We start from the raw sequence: 12,327 nt of genomic DNA on the forward strand, positions 1-12,327 counted from the left end.
ACCAGAGTCAAGGCCAGGGGAGCAGCCAGAGGAGCCGCAGGCTGAAGAAGAGGCGAGAGCAGGTGCCAGCAAGGCAGGAGACGACAGCTGGGGGGCAGCGGGCACTGCGTTCTGCTGAGTGGACCGCTGCTGGGCAGGCCTCGGAAGGAGGCTCAGCGCCACCAGAGGGACGCCGAGGCCCGTGGGCCTGCCCAGCTGCACGGGCCGCAGACCATGAGCAGCCTCTGAGCCTGCCCTTACCACTCAGGGAGACGGTGGGACTGTCCCTCGGAGAGCTTGCCAGCGTGTCTGTCGCTGCCACTGCCGACAGTGCCCTCTGCTTCGCGGCACGGAGCAGTTCTACAAGTCTCTCCTTGTCTATGAGAAAAGCAGCCCGAGGTTAGCGAGGCGGACCGCCACGCTCAGGGGAGGTGAGAGGTGATGGGAGCGCTGGGCACAGCGAGCCCTTCAGAGTCGGAGGCGCTGACCGCCGGGAAGCCACCTCGCAGCCGCTGGCCTGGCCCTGCTCTGCCGCCCGCATTGGTGCACGCCTCCTGCTCTTGACGGTGACCAAGGCGAAGGACACCTTCTGTCGCCCTGCCCCTCAGCTGGCAGGACTCCTCCAGCGGTGCTCCTGGCCGACTCTGGCTGCGTTGCCAAGGGCTTCCTCGGGACACCCAGCCGGCCACAAAGATGCAACCTCCCAGACAAAACTGCACTGCCACGGACTGTATGTCCCGTCACCAACCCTCACAGGAAGCCACAACGCGGCCTTGCTGGTCAAACACGAGATGAAGTGCGAAGCGCCCAGCGCCATATTGGCAACCCTGAGGGGCCCTTTGGTTCCGACTTCCTTCTGAGGAGGCACTGGGTTAGGGGGGCTGAGCACACAGGACAGTGGGGCACACACATGTCCCCACTGTGAGGCAGCGTGCCCTGGCCCCGCCTCCACCGGGGCGTCCTGACCAACGACCTGTTGCAGGGTGGTTGGTGTGGGGCAGGGGGAGGCACACTGCTCTACAAACCCCTTCGGGAGAGCTGAGCTGGCTCAGCATGGTGGCTGCTGGCCGTGCCACGTCCGTCCCTCCGTCACAAGGCCCTGTGGACCCCGCCAGCTGCCCAGCGGACCGCCTGGTCAGGGGGGCGGCACAGCCCCTCCCTGCCAGCTAAGGGACCCCCTTCCCAGGGACAAGTGAAGGGGTCAGCTCGAGACAGGCGCTCGCTGTCAACGAGCAGCTGGTCAGCCTTTAAGCCCGCCCAGGCCAGGAGACGATGGGCTCCACGTGGGCCATGTTAGCCCAGCACCAGCCTGCTTTTCCCGGAGCCCCAACAGCAAGCCCACCTTCCCGCCCTGCAGCGCCAGGCAAGGCCATTACCTTTCCTCTTCTCGGTGCTGACATGGGTCAGGTTGAAGATGGTCAGGAACTTCTTCTTCTCCTCCAAGTTGGGGCTGTTGTTCATGTCCTCGGGGCTGTAGCGGGTGGACAGCACCAGCCTCGGCGAGGGCGTCTGTCGCTTGCTCTGCAGGGGCGGCGGCGAAGGGCTTCTCTCCCTCAGCATCCGCCGGCGCTTCCTCCGCTTCTGGGCCACCAACTCCTCCTTCTGCTGTTGGGTGGTCAAGCCAAAAAGTTGCAAAAACTCTAGCTTCTGGATCGGGAAAGAAAACAAATGAGTTTGAAAGCCCTGATGGCTGCTGGCCTCCACCACTGCAGGTGCCCTCGGCCACCCGTGCTGGGCTGCAGGGCTCGGACACAGCCAGCCGCACGCCTCGGGGACAGGGAGACGCGATACCTCGGAGCATGTGTCCAGTTTGAGGGGCGGCTGCTCGGCCACACAGCGCAGGTGGGCCCTGACCTCTTCCTCATCGCTCTCATCGTAGGAGTCGTCGAGGTCGTAATAGTACCCTGAGGGCAGAGATGGCTGTGTGTACCCCGCTGTCAGCCGGGAGGCCCCTCACAGCACCCCGCTGTCAGCCGGGTGTCTCGGGCCGGTCCAGCAGGGCAGTCCCCGAGCACAGGCTTGGCGCACATGTGCCCCGTGCCTCCAGGAGGGGACACGGAACACAGCAGGGCAGCGGGCCCCTCAGGCACCCCCTTTTCCCCTTTGTAAGGCAAGAAGTGAGTGGGACTGGATAGAAGGGGGGCGACAGAGGGCCTGGTTGAACTGCCAGCCCCAGCCAGACTGTGGTCTCCTGCGGATCCAGGCCCTGACGGCTGGCGGTCCCTGTGTCCTCAGGGGACCACAGCTCCTGGGACCCAGCCGAGCCAATGGACAGGAGCTCTGTTTCTCCACCCCACGAATACCCCCCCCCCCCCCCAGCAACGGCCTGGGTTCTGGCTGTTCCACTTCTGTCCGGCTGCCTGTCACCATGCCCAGGAGAAAACGGCCACAGGTGGGAGCAGGACTGAGTCCCAGCCTCCTGGCTTCAGTCTGGCTTGAAGCCGTTTGAGCAGCGGCAAATGAGATGGTCAAGTTGAGCAGGCCTGACCCCTGGCAGGGCCCTAAGTGTAACCTACACAGGCCTGTAGGCCCTGCTCTGCCAGGGGCCGGTAGGGAGAGTCGGCCTTCAGTGGCCTGTCTGCAGCCTGGGAAGCTGTGGGCGTGGGCAGCGGGGGTCTCCCCTCCTGGGGAGAGGCAGTACAATGTTTGGCCTTGGGGCTGGTGCAGTGGCACAGCACACCAATCCTCCACCTCTGAGCTGGCAGCCACCTGCCTGTGGGCCTGGCAAGGCAGTGGAGCACGGCCCAAAGCCTTAGGACTCTGCACCTATGTGGGTGACCCAGAAGAAGCTTCTGGCTCCTGGCTTTGGATCAGCTCAGCTCCAGTGACTGAAGCCATGTATGAAGGTAAACCAGCAGATGGGTGACGTCGTCTCTGCTTCTGTAACTCTGGTTTTAAGTAAAGAAATCTTTTAAAATGGCTACCTCTTCATCTACCTGCCCTGCCCCACCTGTCTGCAGAGCCATGGCCCACGGAGGCCCTGGGTGCTGCACCAGTGACAACCGGGTCACCTTGCTGAGCCGGCCTTGTCAATCTACAGAGCGCAGGCAGGGCCCAGGGTCGCCCCAGCCCTGGGGCCTGGCTCCACGGAGCACTAGGCCGCCCCTCCCCGGGCAGGCCAGGGCCTCTGGGGGTGCCTACCCTTCTCCTGGGCCTCCCGCCGCCTGCGCTCCTCCAGGTCCAGCTTGCTGACCAGCCTCCTGCGCTGCTGTAGGGACTCGTCGTAGATGTAAGCAGGGTCGGGGGCCCGCGGGGCCGGGGGCCGGTAGGGCGAGTCGGCCTTCAGTGGCCTGCTGAGCTCCCCAAGGGTGGCCTGGGGGAGGCAGGACCGCTGCTGGCCCAGGATGGTCTGCGTGGACTTCTCCAGCTCAGCTAGGAAGGGTCCCGGCCCGTGGGAGAAGGCCTGCGGCTCCAGGCTGCCCGCCTCCCGCGGCGGGGGCTGGTACTTGTCCAGGGGGGCCGCCTCGCGCTTCCGGGGCTCCTCGGCCTTCTCCGGGCAGTACACTCGCTCCACCTTCACCAGAGGCAGCGCAGCCTGGCGGCTGGGCTCGGACGCGGCCGAGTGGCCATGCAGAGTGTGGCTTTCGACACGTCGCGTCTCCAGGGTGTTGTCTATGAGGGCCACAGGGTTCCAGAGGGCCGTGGGCACAGTGTGGTGCTGGGGCTTGGGCGAGATGAGGGGTGGTGGTCCCCCAAAGTGCTGCGGGGGATCCCGGCTGCCTGGCTCGTGACGGTTTGGTCCTGGCCTAGGGACAAGCAATAGGCACTGAGTCACGGAGGGTGGGCTGCCTTACCTCCCCCACAGGCCCGTGGTGCGCTGTCCCCACCCTGCATGCCAGGCCCACGCACTGGGGCTTCCCACTGCTGCTGGGAAGTGCGGACATGGTTCTGGCCCAGCATCCCCGGCTCCCGCCTGTACTCCCCGAAGGCCAGGCCCCAGCTCTGCAAGGCTGGCGGCCGACAAGGGCCCCTCCCCAGTGTTCAGTGACAGGCTGACCACGGAGGAGAGGTGGCGCCATGGCAAGGCCCTCGTCGCTGCGGCTCCCAGACCCAAACGGGCGGGGCTGCTGCCCCCCAGCGGCCGCTGTCAGCACAGCAGGCACCAGGCCTGCAGGGGGGAGGGAACCTGCTGCACAGCCATCTTCCTCCTTAGTGCTCCCTAAACAAGATTCAGCCCGCAAGGGGCTCTTGTGTGGTTTTCCAAATCTCCCCTTTCACTTGTCCGAGTGACAGTGACATGCTGGGATGGACGGCCCAGTGCCCTGGACCCACTGCTGCTTGGGACGCCTGCATCCCAGAGTGCCTGGTTCAAGTCCCAGCTACTACACTTCCCCTTCTGCTACGCCCTGGAGGTGCAGAGGAGGATGGTGGCCTGGGCCCCTGGGTCCCCCTGACTCACACAGGACACCCGAACCACCTTCCTGGCTGCGCACTTCAGCCTGTCAGCCCTGGGGAACAAACCAGCCAAAGGAAGACTGGCCACTCTGCCTTCCAGACTGAAAATAACTTCCAGGAAGGATGTTTGAACCTACGCTGCCCAAGGACCCAGCGGGCAGAGGCTCCGCAGGCACGTGGCCAGGCTTCCCGTGAGCTCCCAGTGCCACTGACCCAGGAGCAGCTGAGTGTCACAGGAGCCCTATCAGGGCCAACAGCAAAGGAATCAAACCCTCAGCAAAGAGCTACGCAACAGAGCAGAGCTCAGGGCACAGGGGCCCTGTCGGAACAGGTCCGCAGTGCTCGGAAGGGTGCCCTCCTGGCTAGCCAAGGGCCTGGTGCAGCCACACACAGCTCAAAGACCCCGACACTCCCACCAGGGTCCGTGGGAGCCCTGCGCAGTCTACACCTCATCACCAATGAGAACGCCCTGGTGGGCCAGGCATGGGCCTAGAGCTGACAAGCTCCGAGAGGCCTTATGCGGCCGGGCCTGCAGCCCCCAGCCCTGGTCAAGGCCAAGAGAACAGAAACAACTCTGGGCACAGGGATAGCTCAGAGACCACCCAGGTTCTCCCCACTGAGCCCTGCCTGCCAGGAGGCTCTGAGCCCAAGGTCAGGGCCGGGGAATAGGACAGCATGGCCCCTGACAGGGCTGCGACTGGCCAGGAGTGTGGCTCCCGGGGGGACAACCCGTTATAATGCTAGTGCAAATGGTTGTGGCCTGTGACAGACATGGGAAAGGGCATTTTCTCCTCTGGGGGAAAGGCAGGCTCCCTGTCTCAGTAACAGTAATAGAAACAGAACAGGCATGGCCAAGGGTGTCTTGAGTGACCCTCCCTGCACCCGTGGGTCTCTGACACAGGTTACAGGGCTCAGGAAGCCTGGGTCCCCAGCCACAGGGCCCGTCCTGCTCGCCTACCTGGCGCTGTCAGGCCGCTGCTCCGCCTCCAGCGGTGCTGGGGGCCGGCCCATGTCCAGATGCTGCTCCAGCACCTGCTGCCGGAATTCGGACACCTGCGACTGCCGGTCCTCCTTCTCCTGCCGCAGCCGCCGCTGCCGGGCCAGCCACTTCTCCTCCTCATTGGTGCGCTGGATCAGCAGGGCTGTGGCGGCGCTGCTGCCCGGCAGGGAGAAGATGCCGTGCGTGGAGATGAGGCTGGGCACTGCGTGGTGAGGGGTGGGTACCGGGTGCAAAGGGTGCTGCACGGGCTTGGGTGCCTGAAGGCCCGACTCCTTCACCTTCTCTGTGGGGAAAGAAGGCCGTCACAGTGGGGAGCCAGAGTGGCCCACGCAGCTCTGCCAGGGCCCTTCTAGAGCCTTCTTTCCACAGTGGGGCCTCGTGGGAGAAAGCAGAGGAGGTGTCTGGTGGGGTGGGCACTGGTGCCTGCACAAGGCAGGGCTGTCACAGCAGCAGGCCAGTGCATACGGCCATCGCCAGCGCCAGGTCATGGCCATCTCCAGCAAAACGGAAATACACCCCCAACCAAGTCATGAACTCCACTAGGGCTCACTGCAGCCCACATGCCCACCTGCTGGGCGCCCGCCCCAACTCTGGGACTCCAGGGCTCATAGTCAGCAGGACGTGGGGCAAACGCTGGCCGACACCCCGGCAGCCCAGCCTTCCATGATTCCCTCTGCTGGGCCCTGCCCCGGTACCTGCTCGCGTCGGGGTCAGCTGCTCCGCGGACCTGACCCGCTCCTCAGTGGCGTGGCCCCGCAGTGCGTGCAGCTCGGCCCCGGGTGGGAAGGCTGGCTCCAGCAGCTTGGTGGCTGGCAGCTCCTTCTCGCGGGCCCGCTGCTCCCGCTGTTCCCGCTGCCGCTCCTGTTCCCGCTGCTCCCGCTGCTCCCGCTCCTTCTCCCGCTCGCGGTCAGCCTCCCGCTCGCGTTCCCGCTCCCGCCTCAGCTCCTCATCCATCTGCAGCCTGGGGGGCAAAGCAGAGAGTCTGGGAACTGCAAGCAGGTGCCCCAGTGCCCGGGACCGGGGATGGGGCAATGCGCCCCTCTGCCCTCCCCTTGCAAGAGCCCAAGGTGTGGGCCGGCCGTGTCGCGTCCAGCCCTACAGCCAGGCCAAGGGCAGGAGGGCACAGGGCTGCCCGCCCCATAGCAGCCTGGGGCCCGGCTCACCTCTCGGCGCTGAGGCCCGAGATTCTCTCTGCGTGCAGCGCTGCCAGGGACGGGTGTGCGAGCTCTGGCGGGTAGCGCACTCCGGACAGGTGCAGGTGCATGGCAGATGGGTGCAGTGGGGGCAGGGAGCCGGGGGCAGGGAGGGGGTAGAAGGGTGACCTCAGGGCCGACAGGCAGTAGGAGTCGTCCATCCTGTGCAGAAGAGAAGGGAGCCGCTGAGCGCGCCAACCGGCAACATGGCCACGTGCACCCAGGCTGGCATGGCGGGACGGCTGTGGGCCAGGAGGGGCCTAGGCAGCACCCGTGCCTGTGGCACAGCATACCACTTCGGCTCCTGCCAGCTGGGCAAACCTGACAAGCCAGCACAGGGTTAGCTGGGGGTCGAATCTGGTCAGAGCCCAGAAAGGTTCTGGGGGCTGCTCCCGCCTCCCCCCAAGGTTGGCTCCAACAGGAGAAGGGGGTCTCACCTGAAGGCCGGGTGGGGGAAGGGATGCGGGGCCAGGTAGCTGGGGTGGTAGTAGGCGGCTGCTGCGGCCGGGTCAAGGCTGAGGGGCGGCAGGGAGGACACGCGCAGGTCCTCAGCCGTGTGGTAGGGCCGGAAGCTTCGTAGGTAGTCCTCGGTGACGGTGCTGGGGGGCACCACATGGTGCACGGGCCGCTGCAGGCTGCAGGATGGAGGTGTGGGTGAGACAACGGGCCCCTCTCCACAGCTGTCGCCCCTCCTGGGACAGGCCCTGCCAGGGGCGGGGAGGAATCCTGGCTGCCAGGACCAAGGCCAGGATTGAGCAGAGCTGGCAAGCGGGGACATGGACAGCAGGAGTGGCCAGGGCTGCCCACGGCCCCCGCGGCTGAGCCGGCTGCAGCGGCCGGTGACCATCTGGCGGCTCAGCCGCTGTGCCCACCACAAGCCCCGCCTGCAGCACTTACTTGAGCGGTGGGAACCGGGAATCCTGCACAACGGAGCCGGGGGAGATGCCGAAGGGATAGGGGGCGCTGAGCAGGTGCGAGGGGATGGCTGGGCCGCCAGCCTTCTCCTGGGGCAGCGGAGGCTCCACGAGGAGGCGCTCCCGCCCACTGCTGCCGCCCCTCGAGCTGGAATCCTGTGGAAGGCACAGAAGGGCGTCGGGGCACAGCCAGAGCTTCCTGCTACAGCTCCCGCAAGAACGCGGCCCCGAGTGTCCAGGCCGTGCAGCACAGGCCTGCCCCACAGACATGACCCCCCAGGCCGAGGGGTCACTGAGACGTGTGGCTGTGACAGGACACAGCATGGCAGGGGCTCCCAGCCTCCTATCACCTGCTCCCTCCCATGTGGACCCTGGGTCTCCACACCCACGTCCATCCGAGGAACTGGCCCGCAGCTGGGACAATCGCTCGGCAAAGCCCCAGGAAGTAGCTGTCTCCCCGGGCTGAACAGGCTGCGCTAACCCCAGCCAGCCCCCGGGGTGGTCCTGGCACCTGCCAGAGCAGGCAGCTGCCTGGGCTCGACCGGCCCGACCTGTCTGGGAGCAGCCCTGCACAGTCACGTGGGGTGGGACTGCAGCCCGGGCACCGGCCCAGCCCCGGCACCGGCCCAGCCCCAACAGACAGCAGACAGGCCCCGGGCCCGACTCCAGGTGGCAGCCTCGGGGCCGGCCCCCGCTGAGAGCAAACGTGGGCTACACCTCCCCCATGCTAGGGGGAGACACTAGCCAGGCCTATGTGGCACCCACGCTGGGAAAGCTGTCCACAGCAAGCTCCAGTCCAGCCGTGACTGGCGAAGCCATGTGACACACTCTGAGCACGCCTACCTTGGGGGCAACATGTAGGCTCCCCTCCCCACCCCAGGTCCTCAAGTCTGGGGACACCGGAGCCATGGGACCCTTGGGGTGGTAGCTGTCCCAGGAAGCTCAGGTGAGCGCCCAGGCCTGCGGGCCATCAGTGCAGCCCCGGGGCTGGACCTACAGCACTGCCCACGCTGACGCAGAGGCACCAGGAGCGTTGGCCGTACACGCCACAGGACAGGGGATGCCCCGAGGCTTCCGGCACTGTGTGAGCCCACAGGCTGCCACCTGTCTTCCAGAGTCAGAGCCCAGGGCCAGCACGGCACCCCGCCTGTCTGCCGGCCCTCACATGTCCCCAGCTGGTGACAGTCCTCGGCGGGGGCTGCTGAGGGGGACTTCTAAAGGACGGCCACAGCTGCTTCCTCCCGGGGTCCTCACCACCCCGGGCCTCCATCTGCCCTGTTAACACGAGGGTCCCAGGGGTGGAACACACCTGCTGATACCCCGTGCGGGGCTGGGAACCCAGACTATCCGCCAGAACCTTCTATTGACCCTGAGCACTTGGCCTTGACGTCCTCCCACTGCCTGAGGGCCCTGCCCACCTGCGCCACTCCCTCCCCAGCCACCATGGTACCACCCCTGGCACTGGCACACTGTACAGGTGCAAACACGTGGGAATTTTAGTGAGAGGCACTGCCAGGCTGGACCTCCAGGGTGGGGATGGATCCCACATGACACCTTTACCCCGGGGCAACATGAGGGGGCCAGCCCTGGGAATGTGGGGCTGTGGGTGCAGGGGGAGGCAGCAGCCTCAGAGCTTATCCACGCTACAGGTGGCAGAGGCAGGCCCCTTATGGACCGACAACCCCTCCCCAGCTGGAGACAAAGCCCTGCCTGAAGGCAGCAGCACCAGGTGGCACCTTCCCAGCCAGCCACAGAACACAAGGGGGAGAGCTGGGGGCACGCTGCATGTCTGCACGGAGCCAGGCCAAGCTGTGACAGACACCTGGAAGTGAGGTCGTTGGGCAAGAGTGCCCAAGGCCAGGCCCCAGGACACCACCTGGAAGTGGGGTGCATCTACCGGGCAGTTGCAGCCACAGCACGGGAGGATGTGGGGAGGGGAACCGGCAGCCCCTGGGGAGCAGGGCGGCTTCAGGCACAGCTGGTGCGTGGCCTCCTCCTCTGGCAGCCCCGCTCGGCAGGAGCCACAGCTGCAAAAGGGCCCAGGCCAAGGGCAACCCCCAACCCTCCCCACCAGGGTCCCATCTCCAAACTGCACTGTGCAGAGTCAGGTCAGCAGCGACCTGCCCCCTGGCCACCAGGAGTGGGTGTCAGCCCCATGGGGGTCCTAGGTGGGAGGGAGGGGGGGACAGCACAGGCTCCAGGCTCTGGTTTAATAAGCATCTCTTTCCAAGCGGGCTAGCCCTCAGGGAACGCCAGGGGAGACCAGCGTTCTTAATTAGGAAGGGCTGGCTCTAGGTCCCAGGGACACAGCGGCCCCAGCCAGATGTGCGGACCAGCTCCCAGCTGCCCTCTAAGCAGAAAATTCCCAGTGTGGCCAGCCCGCCCCGGGATCTCCAGGCGACCATTCTTCCCTCTTCCAATTGCCTCCTCCAGGCTACAGACACCAGCATGGGCAGCCACCACCAGGTGGCCCTGACCAGGGGCGGTGGCCACTGCCACACAGCCTGGAAGGGCCCAGCACACCCACTGGGGGACCTGCCCAGGGCCCAAGCCACTCACCTGGCGGCTCTCGCTCCTCCACACGCCGTTGACAGTCTTGGTTGGGGCAATGGTCACCACAGGCGGCGTGCTAGGGACGCTGTGGCCCCCAGGGGGCACAATGATGGGGCCCATGGGCACACGCTTGGGCGTGCTAGCTGGAGAACTGTGGTTGGTGGCCGGCGAGGACACGGGGGACGGCTCGCTGCTCAGTGACGACCCTGTGGAGGTAACAGACAGCTGAGCGGTGGGCACCACAGCACGTCCCCTCCGAGGCACCCCCTGCCTCTGCCTCGCAGGCCTGGCCAGCAGGGCACACAGCACAGGGGCCTGTTCCGAAACCCCAGAGGAAGGAGACCACTTGTGGAACAGAAGCGGTCCTAGGGGGCACCGAGCACATTAGAAGGGACCACCAGAGGGCTTTTGTCCCACAGGCAGAGGTGGGCTCTGGGACTGCTGGCCACGTCACTGACCCAAAGGGCCACCAGCCAGCAGCTGGACCCGAGAGGAGGCCCTGGATGCCATCACAGCCGAGCTCCAGACAGAACAGGCCAGCAGCAGCCCCACGGGCTGAACCCCACCTGTGCCCAGGCTCAGGGTGGGCTGCCCAGTGTGCAGGGCCTGGGTGTTGAGCCGAGAAGGCCCCCCTGCTAGACGGATGTGACCATTTCCCTGAGTGAAGTGATACCAGTGCCCACCTGCTGTCCTAAGAGGCCGAGTGGGAGGCCTCCAAGGCCAGCTCAGACCCTTCACTCAGGGATCCCCAGCTCACAGCCCGCCTCAGGCCTTAAGGGGGCAAAAGGAGGGTCATACACCACCTCCAAAATCACTGCATACAAGAGAGGGCCGGCAGCAGCTCCTGGCATCCAGAAGCTCACAAGGGGAACTCTGGTGGGATCTGAGATCCCCACACACCCTCTTCCCTGGGGATCCCGTCTCCGGGTGACAACCAGTCCAGCCAGAAGCACCCCACCAACCTGCAGCCACGCCCCACAGTGGCTGGTGGACGGGCACCTTGTTCACACTCCTATCTCATGGGCTCCACCCAGATAAGCAAGCCCCTAAGAATTCCATCACCCTACACAGGCCTGCCAACTCCAAGACTGGCACTGGGTGGAGATGGAGGCTTTTATCACATAGTAAGGGCCTTGGAGGTGCAGGACAAACCAGGTTTGCTCAAGGGGCTGGGTGCCATCCAGGGATCCAATTTCAGGGCAGACCCCAACATCCTAGAGTGACCCTCATGTGTTTACTGGCTCGCTCCAATCTATCAAACCCAACAGAAGGTATCACTGCCAGTCCTAAGCTGAGGGTGCCCGCATGGACAGCCTCCTGCCACCCTCCGGGGCCTGCAGCGTCACAGAAAGTAGAGAGAGCAAAGTCGGGGCTCACGCTCCACAGATGAGTGGCGCCAGCAGCCTCGGCGAGCACCGCACCTGCAGCCACAGCAGAGAGGACCAGACAGAAGACACCCAACCCTGACAAGGGTAGGCATGGTGCCAAGGCTCTTGCCCATGCAGTGGGTCTGCTCACCCCAGGATGCCCAGGGCCTGAGGGCTTCTCCACCTGACTTTCGTGAGTTCAGCACAAGGGCTTGCACGGCGGCTCAGCCAGTTTGGCCGCTGCCTGCATGGCCGGCTAGTTCAAGCCCAGCTGCTCCTCTGACCCTGTTCCCTGCTCGTGTGCCCGGGCCCTGTGGCCCTTCAGGGAGTGAGCCTTCCCTCCCTAACTCATTCTTCCCCACAGATGGGCAGCCTGGACATCCTATCAGCACCTGACCGCTGGGTGGCTTCTGCCACCAGCACCAGTCCGCACCCTCCTGGCTGCTGCGGGCAGTGGTGGCCCCTGCTCCTCCTGCAGTCAGCCCACTCTCAGCCTCAGCCTGTGGAGCTCACAGCACAGCTGGCTGCAGCTGAGGCAGAGTTACACGAACAGGCTAGCACCCTGAAAGGGGTCCAGGCGCAGGGGATCCTGGGCTGGAAGCAGCAGTTGGCCCAGGGGTCTCTACAGTCCTCCCTACAGGTCAGGCAGACCTGAGCCACTTGGCCTGGTGCCCTCTGGGAGTGTGCTTCGCCACCCAGAGCAACGATGCGGAGACTGCGAGGGCAGGGTCTTGGCTGGGACCAGGCCATCGACAATTAGCGGGCTAATCCCCCTGGAGGCAGAAGGCCGCTTCCTCACCAGCCAGAGCAGCGGGGATCAATACCCTGACAACGCAGCGCCAATTAGCAAGGCTGGCGCCTGGCCCTTCCCTCTCACCGCCAGGCTGCAGTGGGAAGGTCCGCCATCACCGTAATTAACTGGCGGT

The 12,327-nt window shown here is 65.4% G+C and overlaps 1 protein-coding gene across 7 annotated transcripts in view; it reads right to left on the reverse strand.

Moving 5' to 3' along the window:
- GSE1 (Gse1 coiled-coil protein) overlaps positions 1–12,327 on the reverse strand; it is a 72,236-nt gene that overhangs the window by 5,184 nt on the left and 54,725 nt on the right. For all 7 annotated transcript variants that reach the window (XM_040982270.1, XM_040982269.1, XM_040982272.1 and 4 more), the window contains 10 exons: positions 10,041–10,240; positions 7,465–7,637; positions 7,005–7,202; positions 6,538–6,729; positions 6,070–6,335; positions 5,333–5,657; positions 3,121–3,725; positions 1,771–1,883; positions 1,356–1,626; positions 241–357 (listed from right to left, as the gene is read on the reverse strand). In XM_040982270.1, coding sequence (XP_040838204.1) covers positions 241–357; positions 1,356–1,626; positions 1,771–1,883; positions 3,121–3,725; positions 5,333–5,657; positions 6,070–6,335; positions 6,538–6,729; positions 7,005–7,202; positions 7,465–7,637; positions 10,041–10,240 — 2,460 coding nt within the window. The remainder of the gene's footprint in view (positions 1–240; positions 358–1,355; positions 1,627–1,770; positions 1,884–3,120; positions 3,726–5,332; positions 5,658–6,069; positions 6,336–6,537; positions 6,730–7,004; positions 7,203–7,464; positions 7,638–10,040; positions 10,241–12,327) is intronic.

The sequence above is a fragment of the Ochotona curzoniae genome, unplaced genomic scaffold (genome assembly GCF_017591425.1).
Source record: "Ochotona curzoniae isolate NIBS_2020 unplaced genomic scaffold, NIBS_Ocur_1.0 contig_3622, whole genome shotgun sequence".
NCBI lineage: Eukaryota > Metazoa > Chordata > Mammalia > Lagomorpha > Ochotonidae > Ochotona > Ochotona curzoniae.